General features: G+C 42.4%; 1 protein-coding gene across 1 annotated transcript in view; it reads left to right on the plus strand.

Annotated features, from left to right (window-relative positions):
* HTR3B (5-hydroxytryptamine receptor 3B) overlaps window positions 1-17,920 on the plus strand; it is a 29,553-nt gene extending 11,633 nt beyond the window's left edge. Inside the window, 8 exon segments of the mRNA XM_008531136.2 lie at window positions 6,929-6,973; window positions 7,294-7,403; window positions 7,805-7,974; window positions 8,500-8,657; window positions 17,324-17,534; window positions 17,669-17,727; window positions 17,729-17,853; window positions 17,905-17,920. Of these exon segments, the coding sequence (XP_008529358.2) occupies window positions 6,929-6,973; window positions 7,294-7,403; window positions 7,805-7,974; window positions 8,500-8,657; window positions 17,324-17,534; window positions 17,669-17,727; window positions 17,729-17,853; window positions 17,905-17,920 (894 nt within the window).
* The last annotated feature ends 41 nt before the right edge of the window (window positions 17,921-17,961 follow it).

Here is a 17,961-nt window from a genome sequence, read left to right on the forward strand (position 1 = left end):
TTTAATTTATTTTAGTGGAGGTGTTTTTCTGTGTTAATATCTTAGTGCTATGCTATGAATCATAAACTTTGATTTTTTTTGACTGAGAATTAGGCATTAAAACCGATGGAAAAATAATTTGAAACTAAAAGTATAATTGATATATTGTAACAGGATTTAAGTTATTTTTTCACCTGATGCAAGTTATTTTAGCATAATTTTCCTCCATCTTAAACGCTAATCATTATTTCTTCGTAAACAGGAACATTTAAATGATACACAAAAAATCCCCCTTTTAGCAACCAAGTTCACTTTTCCCAGCTGTATTTTCCCACTCACAGTAGTGAAAGTATTAGATCTAAGATCTTAGAAAATACTGTTTAGTTAAATAGCAGGAAATCCCCACCCCTACTCCAAAAGGCCTACAAGAAACCCCAAAAAAACTCCTTTAAATCTCTTCTCTAAATGTATGTTGAACTAGAATTTTGGAGACTTAATTTCCTGGGGCTGTATCTTCCCCTACTTAAGAAATGTTAGTCCTTGCTGTTAGTTGTGGGTGGGTTCTTATGACTGTATTGTTCATCAGACACTGTACAATGGGAAAAACATCATTTGAATAAAGACACATGAAATGAACAGTGTCATGTGAAACCTCAGGGCAGAGGTATAATCAGTCTTGAGTAAGGGATTAAGACTGCCTTCTGGGTCTCTCCTCATCCTTCCACTTTCTAGCTTCATATTGATTAAGATTAAGTAGAATTGCTCAGACTTTCCTTTAGAGACTTATCTGGAGACAAATATAGAAAAGGAGTAAAATCTTTATATTAATATTTTCCCTTGGAACAATTGTATCAGATTGAAAATTTTTGTCTAACTCTTTCTTTCTACCCTAATAAAAGAAAATAAAATCAGATTCCTTGTGGTACTTAAGGGGAACACCATTATTTTTTCAAAGATGTGTTTTTCTCCAGTGTTTTGGAATATATGAATTTTTTACTAGAATATGTTAAACATAGTATATTATTTGATATGACAAACTTTCCTTCAGAATCTGGAAAAATGTTATATTCCATCCATCTAGTTTTATCCCTATCTACTGTCTTGACCTTATCTTCTACAGGTGCTTAATACTACGATGAAACTGAACCCCTTGTTGTCTCCTGCCTGTATTCCATGCATTCTGCTGTTTCCTCCACTGACTGTCTTCCTCCTCGTTCTCCATCTGCAAGATCGTATAGTTCTTCAAATCTCAGCTCCTGGAAGAAATTTCCCTCAATTCTCCCAGCTGGCAGTGGTCTCCTTCCTTTAAACACACTGAAGTCTGTATATTTCTTAATTCACATTTTATTTGTTAAAATGTCACATACCTTAACTTATTAATAAGCTACTTGAGGCAAGAACTTTCTTACTCATATTCAAATTTCCCACAATATGCAGCACATATTACTTCAAAGATACTGGATAGATATTTGTCTAACAAATTAATTAACTAATTAAAATATGTAAGTACCAGTTCTAGGATGATCTTTATGAATGGCTTTGTCTAATATGCTTTGCAAATGTCTCTATTCCATTCAGGTGCGCTAAGCCTAAAGTTTGTTCCAGAAGGCAGGGCCAGTTTTGAAGGACTCGATAAAATCACTCACAGATTCTGCTCAGACAAGGACACTCCCAATGTGAATAGATAACTTGTCGGATGCATCTGCCAGCAGCTGAACTGCTGGCAACTTTTGTTTGATGTGAAGAGCCTTCAGCCCAGCTTTCATCACTGCACCTCACTTCCATTACAATGTTTTGCCTCCTGTTTTGTTTATGTGAAAGACTACAGTCTTAGAATTTCTGGGTATTATGAGTACCTTAGGGAAATCTGATTATAGAGATAATCTACTCAACACTGAAGAGTTTCAATTTGTTTCTATTGAATTTTGTCAATTCCGAATCCCAGATACCTTTGTATTCCAGTCCATTGACTAGAGCCTCCCAGCCAGACGTTGAGGCATCTGTTTCTATAGTCTTCGGAACTGGGAAAGATAAATAAGAATGTGCGGGAATTATCTGTATATTTGCTAACCACCAATTTAGATCTAAATAGACTCCCTCTGTTAGGAAGACTAATGAATTCCAATTCTCTGAAATATCCTTTGCTTTTAACAAGCAAGATGGAAGGTATCTAAAGAAAAAAAAGGGAGATACACAGAGGGAAAAGCTGTGAATAATGCCACCAGAGAGCCAATTATGTTCACCAGCTGGCATTGAGAAACTTGTTTCCTTTGACAAGAAAAGATTTCAGATTTAGCCCCAAACTCCTTTTTGACTTTGCATTCTTTAGGGCTGAATGATGAATCTTCCCAGACACCCCCACAAGATGTTGGAAAATAATTCTCAATACTGTTGTTAAATGTAAGATGACAAAGCAACGGGCAAGAAGAGTTAAGGAGTCACTATGGCAGTAAATAAGAATCAACTGGATAAAACAATAGTGAAAAGGAAATATTAAGACAGAGACCTTCTCCCCAGCCACGTGACTGAGTCAAGGCGATGCATTCATGACGTGGCGTGACAGCGATAAGGACATTTCATAGCAGTAGAACTATATTTGTTGTGAAAGAGTAGTTAACAGCCACATTTCCCAGTATAAACAACATTTTAGCTTGTCCCCCCCACCTTTGGTGGGGAACCCTCATTGATTGCAGCTAAGCCTAGAACTGAGCCTTTGGGCTTTGGTGGGTGAGACATGATCTATTTCAGGATCTCTCAGCTGCTGGAACTTGGAAGTGGTGTCACCTAGCCCCGAGCTCTCAACAGTGGTCTTTTTTCAACTACTAGGACCCCTGCATGGCTGATCTTGTTTGGAAGGCCCCTCTGTACGTCCTCCAAGCTCTTCCTTGGGAAAATACTTGCGAATTTGGTCTTTTCACTTTGTGTACAGCTTTAAAATCTGCCTCTGCCAAGTACCTACTTGAAGTCCATAAAAATCTGTAGAGCCAGTCCGCTCAGACCAGCCTCTGTGGAGCCACCGAAGTAAGGTCACTCCATATCTGCTCGCAATACCTTTTTCTTTCTCAAGGTATCTAGAAATGCTTATTCAATAGCAATTTGCTTTCTTGAGTGCAAAAAAAGGGAAACTTTAATCTAAAACGTTTATTGTTTTTCTTTTAAATGATGCCACCGTGTGTATGCCTGTATAGTCTGTGTACGGCACAATTCTATGTGCACCATCCACCTGGACTAAATAGCAATGGTGCCTCCGTACCCCCACCCAACTTGGATTGTAGAGTGTGGTAGTCTTGACCTTATGCACAAAGATTATATATTTTTGATATGGTGGGATAATTGGCTGCATAGTTAATTTAGTATACTCTGCTCTGGGGAGAAAAATGGAGCTGTTATTTGCTTTCATGCCATCTACTCCCCAAACTCTATTATTTTACTAAAACTTGGTATTGAACTAAACATTACAGAAATAAAAAGGTCATTTACATGACTCTTTATCTTTGAAACTAAGACCCCAGGGGAAATATTTTAGGCATTTTATTTCACGTCTTCATGTTGAATTTTCTGGTCCTCTTATTCTCTTCTAAAGATGCAAGTTTTAGTCACGACTATACATGGAAAGGAATGAAAAATACAAGTTCAAGGAGAATTCATTCATAGCTTGTATCAGCCTGCTTGTAAATTCCCTGAAAATGTCTTCAAAAATGACTTTACTTTTCTTTATTACATTTTTTTAAATAGTTGAGATATAATTCAACCACAAAATTCATCCATTTAAAGTATACAATTTAGCGTTTTTTAGTATATTCAAAGTTATGCAACCATCACCACTATCCAATTTCAGAACATTTCATCACTTCAAAAAGAAACCCCATACCATTAGCAGTCACACCTCATACTTCACCCCCACCAGCCCTAGGCAAACACTAACCTACCTTCTGTCTCTACAGATTTGCCTCTCCTAGACATTTCATATAAATGAAATCATACAATAAACAGCCTCTTATGACTGACTTCTTTCACTTAGCATATGCCTTCAAGGTTCCTCTATGTTGTAGCATGCATCAGTATTTCATTACTTTTTACTGCTGAATAATATTCTATTGTATGGATATACTGTATTTTGTTTATCTCATCCATTGATGGACATTTGGGTTATTTTCACATTTTGATCATGAATAATGCTACTATGAACCTTCCTGTGCAGGTTTTTCCATGATGGACTTACATTTTCATTCTCTTGGTTACACACTTAGGAGTAGAATTGCTGGGTTATATGGTAACTCTATGTTTAACATTTTGAGGAACTAATAGACTTCCAAAGTGGCCACACCATTTTATAATCCTCCTAGTAATGGATGAGGGCTCCAGTTTCTCTACATCCTTGTCAACACTTGTTATCTTAGCCTCCTAGTTGGGTGAAGCGGTATCTCACTGTGGTGCTTACTTGCATTTTCCTTATGACTAATGATGTTGAGCATCTTTTCATGTACCAACTGGTCATTTGTATATTTCTTTTGGAGAAATATCTATTCAAGTCCTTAGCTCACTTTTTTAATGATTATTTTTACTTGGATAAAATGCACATAACATAAAGTTTGCCATGTTAACCATTTTTAAGTGTACAATGCAACAGCATTAAGTACGTTCTCATTGTTGTGCAGCCATCACCACCGTCCATCTTCAGAACTCTTTTAAACTTGCCAAACTGAAACTCTGTACCCATTAAACACTAAACTCTCCATCACTCTTTCCTCTCGTCCCTGGCACCCACCATTCTACTTTCTGTTTCTATCAATTTGACTACTCTAGGTACCTTATATAAGTAGAATCACACAGTGTTTGTCCTTTTGTGACTAGCTTATTTCACTTAGCATAATGTCTCAAGGTTCATCTATGTTGTAGTGTGTGTCAGAATACCCTTCCTTTTTAAGGCTAATATTATTTTGTATGTTTATATTACATTTTCTTTATCTATTCATCCATTGATGGATACTTGGATTACTTCCACCCCTTGGCTATTGTGAATAATGCTGCTATTCACATGAGTGTACAAATATCTGTCCGAATTCTTGCTTCCAATTCTTTTGGGTATATACCAAGGAATGAAACTGATGGACCATATGGTAATTCTATCTTTAACTTTTTTGGGAAGTGCCTGCCATGCTGTTTTCTGCAGCAACTGCGCCATTTTACATTCCCACCAATAGTGTATAAGAGTTCCAATTTCTTCACATCCTCACCAACGCTTGTTATTTCCTGCTTTTTTTTTATAGTAGCCATCCTAACGAGTGTGAAGTGACGTTTCATTGTGGTTTTGATTTACATTTCCCTAATGATTAGTGATTGAATTAGTCAGCTTGGACTGCTATAACAAATACCATAGACTGCACGGATTAAACAATAGAAATTTCTTTCTCACAGTTATGGAGGCTGGGAAGTCCAAGATCAAAGTTCCAGCTGATTTGCTTCCTGATAAGAGCTCTCTTCTTGGCTTGCAGATGGCTGCCTTCTCACTGTGTCCTCACATGGAGGAAAGAAAGAGATATTTCTCTCTTCCTCTTCTTCTAAGGCCACCAATCCTAAATGGACTAGGGCCCCACCCTATGACCTCATTTAACCTGAATTACCTTCTAAAACCCCATCTCCAAATACAGTCACACAAGAATTTGGCAAGGACGCAATTTGGTCCAAAGCAGTGATGATGAGCATCTTTTCATGTGCTTGTGGGTTGTTTGTCTATCTCCTTTAGAGAAATGTCTATTCAAGTCCTTTGTCCACTTTTAATTTGTGTTTGGCTTTTTGTTGTTGAGTTGTAGTTCTTTATATATTTTGGATGTTAACCGTTTATCAGATATATGATCAGCAAATATTTCCTCCCATTCTCTGGATTGCCTTTTCCAGTCTGTTGATTGTATCCTTTCATACCCATCTTTCAATTGGCTTATTTTTCTTTTTATTGTTGAGTTGTAAGAGTTTGTTGTATATTCTGGATACAAGGCCCTTACCAGATACATGATTCACAGATATTTTCTCCCATTCTGTGGGTTGTCTTTTTATTTCTTGATGGTGTCCTTTATAGCACAAAAACATTTAATTTTGATGAGGTCCCATTTATTTTTTCTTTTGTTGCTTGTGCTTGTGGTGTCAAATCTAAGAAGTCATTGCTTGATTCTGAGTCGGGAAGATTTGCTCCTGTTTTTTATAGGAGTTTTATAGTGTTAGCTCTTACATTTAGGTTTATGATCCCTTTTGAGTTGTCTGTATATGGTATGAGATATTCCTTTTCTTTGAATTCCTGAGAACATGGTAGTTTTAGAATGTTCTTTACTAGATTAGATATGAAAAAATTAGTAAAGAGATTTCTTTCTTGGTTATCGTTTTTGAAGACCTTTTAAAAAAATCACTGACTCATTGCAGACATAGGAAATCACACCTATTTATATCATTGAAAATATACCTCATTTACATTTAGCTCATTCAGTCTGTTTTATAAGCAGGGAAATCCAAGCATAAGGTAACTTAACAGGAAAGGCTGTCGATAGCAGCTGAGATAACATTCATCGAAAGATTATGAATAATGTCTTGATTACAAATAAAAACTTGGTCTCATCTTTTCAGCCCAGAATTGGCTAAGACTCCATATCATTTTTTAGTCTGATTAATGGCGGAGTAACTAATTAGAGTGGGAAAGAGATGAGCAAATCATTCAAGATGTCAAGTGCAGTTGAAGTGCCATTTTGTCATAGGTCATATAATAAAGCTCATAGTGACAGGTGTGCATAATAAACAGGAACTGAGAATACTCGGATCTTGAAGAGTCAAGGTAATGTTTTTAAAATCAGCATTATTTAGTTAGATTTGATTTTATTCCTCCGAATTGTCATAATGTTGAATTGGGCTTTGATTTACTGACGTGCTAAGATTTGGTATGGATTTTCTTTCTGCTTTGCAGGATGCACAGAATCAAAAATTAAAGAGAAGTGTATGGTACCATGAGGCAAATGATTATATCTCCTCCTGTGCATGCTGGACTCCTGATCTTGATCTCTCGCAAAATATAATTACTCTAAGGAATAGATATCATCTTCATGTTTACAGTTCCTCAGATCTACAGCAGACCTGATGTATTAGAATCCATGTAAGTGGATGGCCATGGTTTCTGGTTGGGGCCACCATCTTTAGGAGTTGGGTGGGAAATCCTCTCCCCTAACAGATAGTACTAATAGGCTGATCAATTGGGTTATTCATCCAAATCCCTCTTTGGTGAGGTTGACATTGCCCCTTTTGATAAGTTTCCTTTTTGGCTTCTCCTAACACGTTTGGGATGATGAATTTTTATCCTGTAACTCCAGCATGTTTGATGACATTCGAGAGATCTCCCTACCTCTGAGTGCCATCTGGGCCCCTGATATCATCATTAATGAATTGTAAGTGTGCTGGGATACATTTCTGTGGAGTTTAGACTGCTTATAATATGCAGGCCAGTGCTGTTTACTTTCAGCCATTGTTATTTTTTGTTTCCCAACTTGAAGAGGAGAAGAGGAGCATGTTATTGGGAATATTCAGGTTAGAAGTACCACAAGTTGACATCATTTAAGATTTGGATTTGATTCCTAATGCTTGTGTTATAACATAGCAAGTAAATTAACATATGAGATTGTCATTGCTGAACCCATCTCTGCCAGGGTAAATTATCTCATGGGAAAAGTGCTTCTGTCTTGGCACTTCTAGGCTAGTCCTGGGTGTCATCATCACTACCATCTCATAATTATTTGTTTGTGTATTGAAATGACTAAAGCTCTCTCTGTAACTACAAAATTTCATATAGTGTGGACAATGAAAGGTCACCCAACCTTCCCTATGTTTATGTGAACTCATCTAGGACAATTAAGAACTCTAAGCCCATCCAGGTGGTCTCTGCACACAGTTTAGGGACATACGCTTTTCTGTTTGATAGCCAGAATTGCAGCCTAACCTTCAATAGCATTCTGCACACAGGTAAACCGTGAAAGGTACAGTCTGCTAGCAGGAAACATGCCTGTGCTGGGTTGGCACACATAGGTGAAATTATATTATGCCATTCCTCAGGTCTATTTTATTCTTGCACGTAATTGACTTTTTACAAATCTAAATCTCTTCCTGTTGTTATTTGGCTCCTGCTGTAATTCAGACCAAGTACAGTATTGTGCCCAGATGTATAGCCCGTTGCTGTTGTTGGTTTGGAAATACAATATTAGGCCTCCACTGCCAGTGAGAATGTTACAGAAGTCACAGGAGCAGTGCTGTCGTTCTATGGATAGTGAAATCTACACCCTAAATTCATAGGGGTTTTTTTCATGGCTAGAAAGATCTTATTCCGCACATCTACCCCTAATTCAAAATGGTTATGTTGAACCTCATCTCAGTAAGACTGTACATCTGGGGGCAGGAGTAAAAGGAAGGATTTGATCAGGAGTTAGAAACATGAGTTGATGTTGGTGTCTCTCTCTTTACAGGGAAGTCGATTGTTTCTGCTGTTCTCAGTGGATGATATGGACCTGGCCTTCCTCAGGAGCAGAGAAAACATTAAGCATGACAAAAAGGCATTTTTGAATGACAGTGAGTGGGAACTTCTTCCTGTGCCCTCAACATATAGCATCCTGCAGAGCGGTGCTGGAGATTTTGCACAGCTTCAGTTTAATGTAGGTCCTTTCCCTTCCTGACCTGTTGCCCACTTCTCTGTAATCTTTGGCCTTCTCTATTGGAATCTCTGCTCTGTTATATAGTCTCATTCATTATCATCCAGGAACAACTGATTCGGATGGCTCTGGACATCCACTTGCATCCCGGCATTTCAGAGACCAGAGATTCAGTCACAGATCTCAAGTTCCTGCTGTAGGTATTTCATACGTGAATATAAAGACAATGGTTTGGAGACCTGAACCACCTACTCCACAGGAATCTTCAAGCCTTTCAATACAAACTGACATCCTCATTTCTAACTGCTACTGAGAGAAAAGAAAAAAAAGAGAAAACCCACACACAACAACGACAAATTCAGAGAAGAGTGTCTCTTCAAAATTATTGTCCTGTTTTTAATTGAGTAAATTATTAATTAATTCCAGATGCAGATACATAAAATTATTATATTATTAACTTGAATATTTTGAGAAATTAGCTAACAAATCACCTGCAGGATCCTCAGAGACCACTGGTAGTTTCTGGACCGGAGAGAACAACGGTCCTAAAAGGACGTGATGAGAACCCGAACTTCTCAGATGCGCCACTGGGAAGGCTCTTGGTTGCATTCTTCAGAGGGAAATTTGTCCAGCAGGAGCCTGAGCGGCAGTGGGAGGGTAGGACAGTGAAGCCCGCTGCTGTGCACTCCAGAGGCACCACTCTCCCTTCCCTGGCCCTCCTGGCAAGCCGTCCTGATACGTGGTCTGCAGCAGGTTCATGCAACCGGTAGACTCACATCATTAGTAGTCAGTTCTGCTTTTCTGCACAAAGTTAGCTAAGGTGGTAGTAGTTGGGGTGGGTCTTTCATGCCAGGTAATGGATCCAATTGAAAAACAGAGACTACAGACAGGTCAGGATTGCACACAAGATGAATTCTCCTGGAAACAAACCTTTTGAATAAAAAGGAAAATTCAGACAAGACTAAGGTGCTATGGTTACAATGGATAATTATATGCCAAGGGTGGGTGGTAGTGAAATAAGCTATTATTGAGGGCACACATGAAGCTCTGTGGGTTAAAAGGTGGTGTGTGCAGCTTTCCAGCAAAACTCTTGTTAAATCAGGGCCTCTTAGAAACAGCTGTGTTTTGAACCTGACTAACGTCTAATGCTGGGTCCTAGCTATTTGCGACTCACACCTTCCTAGCGGTGGGGTTTGGGTTCTTGCCTATTCTGCTTGGGTTTTAGCAAAGCTTGCATTGTGGGTTTTTTGTCCACTTTTTTTAGCGAGGGAAAGGGAGGGGTAAAAAGAAAGCTTTTTTAATTTCAATGAGTTTCTTGGCTAAGAGTAAACACCTCATTAATTTTAAAGATATCAGCCCGCAAACATTATTAATGCAGCCCGAATAATGGAGAGCATTAAAGGGAAATGTGAGGGAGTAGCACGTGCGAGGTGGAACACCGTCACCTACCAAGCGCTCCGGAGAACGCTGCACACACCATTACCTACACCGCACGGAGGAGACAAACAAAGGCGAGAGACGGGGCAGGTAAACAGGAGCGTGCCTGCACACCCACACACGCGCACACACGCTCTCACTCTCTCCATAGGGCAGCCATTATTTGTAGTTCCCTGTCACCCTTCATCCTAAATATTAATCTGTCTTCTCAACAGTGGCAAAGTTTTTCTATGTACGAGTTCCATTATTAAATATGATGAAGAGGTGTAGAAGATTGTTTAAGGAAGCAGAGGAGACAGGGTCCCATTCCTTTGCTCTGTTCACGACCATGCTCCTTCTCCATTCACAGCATTGACATCAAGGCGTGCTGGAAGTGGGCATGTTCATGTTCTTGGAGCTTTTCCCTGGTCCCTTTGCCCTGGGGGCTAAGGTGGGTTATCTAGCAGGGCTGGCTTCCACCCTGACCCTCGGGAAAAGAGTAGGGAAAGAATCTGGAGTAGATTCACAGATCGTATTTGGTCTGGCAGGGAGCCAGACTCAGGAGTGATTCTGCAAGTTTAAGAAAGCTTAAGAAAGACTTAAAGTCGATTCAGTGACTGTCCTGGTTCTCTGTCTCCCTCAGCCTCTCTCACCTCCGTGCCTCCCCGTTCCTGCTGTGTGCACCTGGTGAGGCTCATGTTCTCTTACTCCGTGCCAGACATCCTACTCTGAATTTAGCAGCCGAGGCACTCTGGCGTCCTTCAACAGCCCTCGGCCGATGACGTGAAATTCAGAGCCTAGTTCCGTGCCAACATGGGGCCTGCCAGGGTCCCAATGGCAAGGGGCCATCTCCCTCTTAATCTAATCTCCTGCTGTGTTCCAGGCCAGGCTGGGGCTGGGGATAGGTGGGGTAGGCAGGAGGAACAGTGATTTATTCTAAACATGTCTTCACCCTGGGCCTGAAGTACACTGCTGCCATTGATGCTAAGCCCAATGCTCCAGATGCCCTGTTAGTGTCAGCTAATGTGCGATCATATCTGTGGGCTCTAGGGCACATGCTGTTTATGAGGAGGCACCACTGACGCTTTGGAGTCGGGCTGCATTCCACAGGGAGCCCGGGGCACAGGCACTTCTTCCTACAAGGATGTCTGTGTGCAGCCTGGCATCCAGCAGCCATGGGAGGGGAGGTTTCCTCCAAAACATTATTGGAGTTGCTGGTTCCCAAAAACAGCAGGGTGAGCATTCGATTTCTGTATGGTAATATTCTGTTTTGTTTTTTTAAAGAATGGAGGTAGAGTGGCCGGCCCCATGGCTGAGTGGTTCAGTTCGCATGCTCCACTTCTCCAGCCCAAGATTTCACTGGTTCAGATCCTGGATGTGGACCTGGCACCACTCATCAAGCCATGCTGAGGTGGCATCCCACATGGTAAAACTAGAAGGACCTGCAAATGGAATATGCCACTATGTACTGGGAGGCTTGGAGAGAAGAAGAAAGAGGAGGAGGAGGGAGAGGAGGAGGGGGAGGAGGGGGAGGAGAAAAAGAAAAGAATGGAGGTAGAAGTGGGAGTAGGTAGGAATAAAATTTAAGAACTCACGTTGGATGGAGCAGGGTGGACAGCTGTGGGAACTAAAGTGAGTCCAACCACAGATATCCTCACACTGCATAAAGTGCTCACTCAGGCAGGAATTGGGAGGCCTATAGGGGACTCCTAGAAAAATTCAGAGGGGCTTTTGAGAGAGAAATGTGCCTCATTTATTTTCTTTTTCTGACATAATTTTCCTTTCTAGGTTAGGGTAATTTTGTTGAGGTAGCCACTGAATGCAGCTCATACACTTGACAGAAGATCCTCCTGAGCTCCCCCAGATCACTCCAGAGAGAAAGAGAAAGAGACAGAGAGAGAAACAGAGAAACAGAGAGAGGGAATGAGAATTCAGAGCCCTGGAAACCTTTCCAGGGTCACTCAAGGAGTCCTGGACTTCCTGCTAATCCAGCCCAACCCGTGGCCAGATCCAAGAAAGTCTCTGGTGCAAGGATCTTACGTAAATGGCAGCAACTTTCCCCTTCTTTCGGAACTGGGAATGTTGAGAGGGGCTTGGAAGAGGAGGAAAATGGGCTTCTGTATGAAGCGTGAGTCTGGGCGTCAAAATTCCAACTATGTCATAAAGACGGTCATGCAAAATTGAGTACTGGTGGGGTCTACCATCAAGGAGGCAATTAGAGGCTAACCTTGGGGCCTATTCCATCTCCAAGGAGCTCTCCACACACACATTCTGAATTAGATTGATCTCTTTCATTAACATCAATAGGCTCCAAATACCTTTGTGTACTTATTATTACCTGGCTTTAATGGATAATGAAATTGTGGCATAATATTGCTAACACCTGAAGGGTGTCTAATGGAGAACACGGACTGAAACTAAAGTGCTTTTCCTTCCTTTTCTGTGGAATTTAAAGGCACCAGCTCCTTTAGTCCGTTAGAAACGATGGGCTCTAGGTAGGGGCAGTTCTGCAGAGAGCAGTGGCTCACTGAGCTGGTGACATACCTTCCCCCAGTATAAGCAGGGGTTACTGCCTTTGGCGTCACCCCCAGAGAGGTAGCCGTCAGAGGACTGACCTCAATTGGAGAGCCCTCATTTGGGCTAACTCCATTCTCCCACCCTATTGGAACTAAAAGTAGCATTATTAACACACTGTAATACAACTCAATGCACATCTGTTGAGCTATTACAATGTGCCAGGCTCAATGGTAAGCACTGAGGACACAAGCATGAATAAAACGAGACTCCTGATATCAAGAATTTCAAAACCTGCCCAGGGAGACATAATAACAATAACTGCAAAACCGAGCACTTGCTCTGCATCAGGCATCATTTTAAGTTTGTACGCATAATCCTGACATTTCTGTGAGATGGGTACTCAAGTATCCACATTTTTACAAATGGGTGAATTGAGGTGCGGAGAAGTTAAGTAACTTACCCAAGGTTACAGGGTGACTGGTGAAGCCCGGACTTAAACCCAGGCAATCTGACTCCAGAAACTATGTGCCTAATCCTTTATGATGGTGACACACAACTAAACATAACGCAGTGTGTTCCAGCCCATTCTTTGGCATCCATACACTGTGTGTTACTGGGCGAGTCGCCTGTATTCGTTTCCTAGGGCTTCTCTAACAAAGTACCACAGACTGGGTGGCTTAAAACATAGAAATTTATTCTCTCACAGTTCTGGAGGCTAAAAGCCTGAAATTAACTTGTTGGCAGGGCTGGTTCCTTCTGGGCACCCTGAGGAGCATGCCTCTCTCCTAACTTTTGGTGGTTGCTAGCAATCTTTGGCGTTCCTTGGTTTGTAGATCTATCACTCCAATCTCTGCCTCCATCTTCGCTTGGCATTCTCCTTCGTGTGTCTCTTCTCTTCTTGTAAGGACTCCAGTCATATTGAGGTAAGGGCCCACCATACTCCAGGAAAACTTCATCTCAACTAATTAGATCTGCAACAATCTTGTTTCCAAATAAGGTCACATTCTGAGCTTCTGGGAAGGACAGGAATTCTTGGGGGCATTATTCAACCCAGTACAGTCTGCTGCCCTCTGGCACTCCAAAACTCATGTCTGTCCCATGCGCAAAATGCAGTCGCTCTGTCCCAACATCCCCAAAAGTCCTAATCCATTCTAGCAGCAACTCTAAGACCAAAATATTTTTAAACCCAAAAAGTCCAAATATCATAATCTAAATCAGGTGTAGACTCTGGTTATGGTCCATTCTGGGGCAAACTTCCTCTCTGTCTGCAGGCTTGTGAAATATCTAAGTACCAGAGTCTGGTACCTGATCCCATAAGATGTCGGGGGGGAAGGGCAGGGACCTGTCCTGTTAACAGTTCTCCCTCCAATATTGAGGATAGTTCCTGACATTTTGTTCGTGCTCAATTAATGTTTCTTGAACAAAGGAATAAAGGGCTTTGAGGATCAAATGAGATATGAAAACAAAACATTTCTGAAGACTGTGATAAAATTAGAGTTTCTTTAGGCTGCGCTTGGCTTGTAGAGAAAATTAGTTTGGTCCATAGGTAATATCGCCCCTAAATCAACCTAAAGAAAAAGGCAGCTCCTTTGTTCTCGAAGAAAACCAAAGCCGCAGGTACTATTTGGTCGGTCTTAGGAGTGGGAACATCCTTGCTAAAGGCAGGAACATGGATGAAGTGGTTTTGGACGGCCTGTCTAGTTTTACTCTTGTATAATCCATACATAGATGAAGGAGATTTCTGCTTTATGTTACCACAGAAGGTAATTTTCTGTTTTTATACTTACATATTTCCTCTCTACTTTCAGCTACTGTTGATATCCAGTGAGGAATATCCTCTCCTAGGACCGGGTACATAATTTGTGGGGCCTAGTGCAAAGTGAAAAGGCAAGGCCCTCTGTTCGAAAATTCTTAAGAATTTCAAAATGGCACCAGCAGAGCATTAAACCAAGTGCGGGGCCCTTCTAAGTGCTTAGCTCTGTGCAACCACATGGGGTGCATGCCCATGAAGCTGTTCTGCCTCCCAACATCTTAGCTCTTGCCACACCTCTCCCTTGGCCCCTTGGGGAATATGTGGTTTGATAAAACTGCACTTTCTGGAAATCAGGGACGCTCATGAGCCACAGTGCTCATCTTTGGTTCTGGCCCAGATTCACATTCACTCTCTGCATCAGGCTCTGTGTGGAGAGGAGTCATTGCAGCACGTCTGTTTACACAGGAACTTTATGTAGAGAGTATGGCAGCTCATCTCAGTTGTACCCAAGGTGTTTGGCACGGCAAAAGTAAACTGCTGTCTAAAAAAGGGGAAATCAAGGCATGGAGAGGTTAAACACCTTACCCAGGATCACTTAAACTAGCACATGTAGACACCTTGAATTGAGGGCTCAGGAGCTCTGTTCCTTTGCCTCTAAGCCTGGGTGGTTTTTTTCACTTAACACATCCTCTTGTACTTTTCTTTAGGGTGATATTCTTGGACTTACATCTCCTTCATGTAATATCCACCATGAAGTCTCAACAGGGTGTTCCTGCTTCTACCCACCAGAGACAGCAGGCTTGGTTGCCCCCAACCACCCCCTATAGCCAGACCACCAATAGCCCAGGCTGGGCCCACAACACAAGGCCCCCTGTGGACTCTAACCATTTGACTCCCTTCTTACTGCCCCCACCTGACCACAGTGGTCTCGGTCATAGCAAGACGAAGGGAGCTAGAGAGGTGCAGCTTGATGACAGCTCGTGTTGTTGTTGTTTTTCTTGTTGACTGCACTTTGGTAGAAAGGTATTTTAACCAAATTATTGCAAAGCAGTAATTGCTGCTCCTGTTTAGATATTTGCAGCCAATCGTGTTTAATGTGAAAGACAACAGCCAGACTACAGTCCGCCAAACAGCTCCAGCCTGCCAAGCTCCACTGCGTCGGGATATGCTCTCAGACCCGTTGGCTGGGGAGCCCCCACTCTCATCAGCCAGGTGATGTCTGGTCTCATCCAGCCAAGCTCTGCCCCTGCCACCTTCTGCTCCATCCCTGGCCTCTGCCTTGGCTCATTTCTATGTGAGTCCCTTCCAGAGAGGGAGACAGAGATGAGGGAGAAGAACTCACAACTCAACTCAGAGTCTGCTCAGATCAAGAGGACGCTGTACAGGAAAGAACACTGGGTTTGGAATCAGAAGATGTGGGGCACATCCCAGCTCTGCCACTGACTCAACTTACTTAAGGGGCTGAGCTTTGTTTTTAAAAATCTATGAAGGGGGGATGTTTTATTACCTGCTAACAGGCTCACAGTGAGGATTAAATAAATCACATCACAGGTGTAAAAGCATTAGTTAGCACACCATCTGACGCATAGAAAGCATTCACTTGTTCGGTGAATCAGAGAAATGGGAGATTTCGCACATTATTTTTTTCCAAATCTGACAACAAAAGGTCCAGAACATCCATTTGTTCAGCAAATATTTATCAAATACTGTAAGATAAGTATTCTTTTTTGGCCCTGTGAGGGGTTAAAAAATAGTTGCTGCTCTCGCTCTCAAAGGGTCCACAGCCTGGTGGGACAGTAGCCCTGATATTTCCTGGTTTCTCTCCAGGAAGGATGAAAACAGAGCTTGTGTTTATTAAAGACACTTCCTATCACCATCCCAGAGAAGTTAGGTATAAAAAAAATGGCAACAATCATTGTAATTTTATGAGACTCAAATTCCCAGCTGCAAAACCCACTCAGCAGCTCTGTGCGCCCAGCCATACCACAGGCTCCTCGGATATCTTCAGCTGGCCCCTTGCTCAGATCCACTTTCTGCCTTCGCCTCCTGCTCCGTGCTGCTGGAGACTGGGTGGCGGCCTGCAGACATGGGACCTCTGGTCATGTTTGGCCGGTAGAGGGCAAGGGGAGCAGTGGCAGGAGATGGGAGGTGGGGAGAGTGAGTGGGGAGCTTCTCTCTCCATTTCCTTCCCTGTGGAGTCCTCCTGCTGGCTATGCCCCTAAGGGGAAGCCACGACTCCTGTCTGACAGGCCTCTCTCTTCTCAGGCTCCAGTCACGTTTCCAGCCCTGGGCCCCTTCCGGTGTAAGGGAAGGACCAGCTCACTCAGTGCCCCCGCCCCCTGCAGCACTGCCCTCCTGTTTCCTTATGTCTGGCCCACACCCAGTCAAGCCCGCCTCAGATTTCCCAATTTAATTGCGCTATTTCTTCCTGCCCAGACTCTGACAGATACGCAGGTGCTAAGGCACTCGCCTTCCAAGTAAGAGGATAGACTAAACCAAAAACAGTACAATATATTGCATAATAAGCAATTTAAGAAGAAAGATTTTGGTGTAAAGCTGGTTTTAAAACAGTTTCTCACTCACCAGCTGTGTGAGTTTGGACAAGCAATTTCATCTTTATGAGCCTCAGTTTCCTTGCGTGTAAGATGGAGGTGATGAGACCAGGCCCTTAGAGCTGTTGTGAGGACTGAATGAGATGAAGCATCCAACCAGTGCCTGGGCTCCAACAAGCGGTAAATAAATGGTAGCTGCTTCCTATTATTACAATTATTAATAATATTAATATTAGCTCTACATAAAAGCCAAAAGGATTTTTTTCCTATTTTCTACATCACAAAACAATCTCCTATTTCTAAACTACATAGACTTTTCACATTATGCAAACATGTTTGGACTTCAGAGAGCGTTCTTGGCTATGGATTTGGCCAAACATTGTTGTGTTGGCTTAGACCCTCTTTTCAACAGATTCCTTGTCCCTGGGCAGGTGGTGATTCTCAGGTGCTCGCTGGTCTATGTCGTGAGGCTGCCGATTCCCAGCATCTTCCTCATGCTTGTGGACCTGGGGAGCTTCTAGCTGCCACCCACCTGCTGTGCCAGGACTGTGTTCAACACCAGCGTGCTGGTGGGCTACACCGTCTTCAGGGTCAACATGTCTGCTGAGATGCCCAGGAGCATAGTGAGCACCCCTCTGGCTGGTAAGCAGCCTTGGGATTACCAGACCCCCATGTATATAACTCCCCTCAAAGATCTGATGCTGCATTTCAGATGAGGAGAGGGAGAGGCCCCAGAGGCTCAGACTAACTCCACCTCTCCTGGTTCCTTCCCTCAGGGGTCTTCTTCACAGTCTGCATGGACTTCTTGGTTCTCAGCTTATCTAAGTTCATCCTGTTTGGTCAAATTCCTCCACAGTGAGCAGCACAGTGGGCAGGAGCGACCCCTCTTGTGCCTTCGAGGGGACACCAATGCTGACGGGCCGAGAATGGATCCCAGGGCCCCAGCTTGCTGTAGTAACAGGTTTGGGAGAAGCCTTGAGGCCCCTACCCTGTCTTGCTGTTTCACCCTCAGCACCAGTTCCCACTGATGGAGCGCTAGGCTGTGTGAACAATTTGAAACTCCTGCTTC

This window comes from Equus przewalskii, chromosome 6 (assembly GCF_037783145.1).
Source record: "Equus przewalskii isolate Varuska chromosome 6, EquPr2, whole genome shotgun sequence".
NCBI classification, from domain to species: Eukaryota; Metazoa; Chordata; class Mammalia; order Perissodactyla; family Equidae; genus Equus; species Equus przewalskii.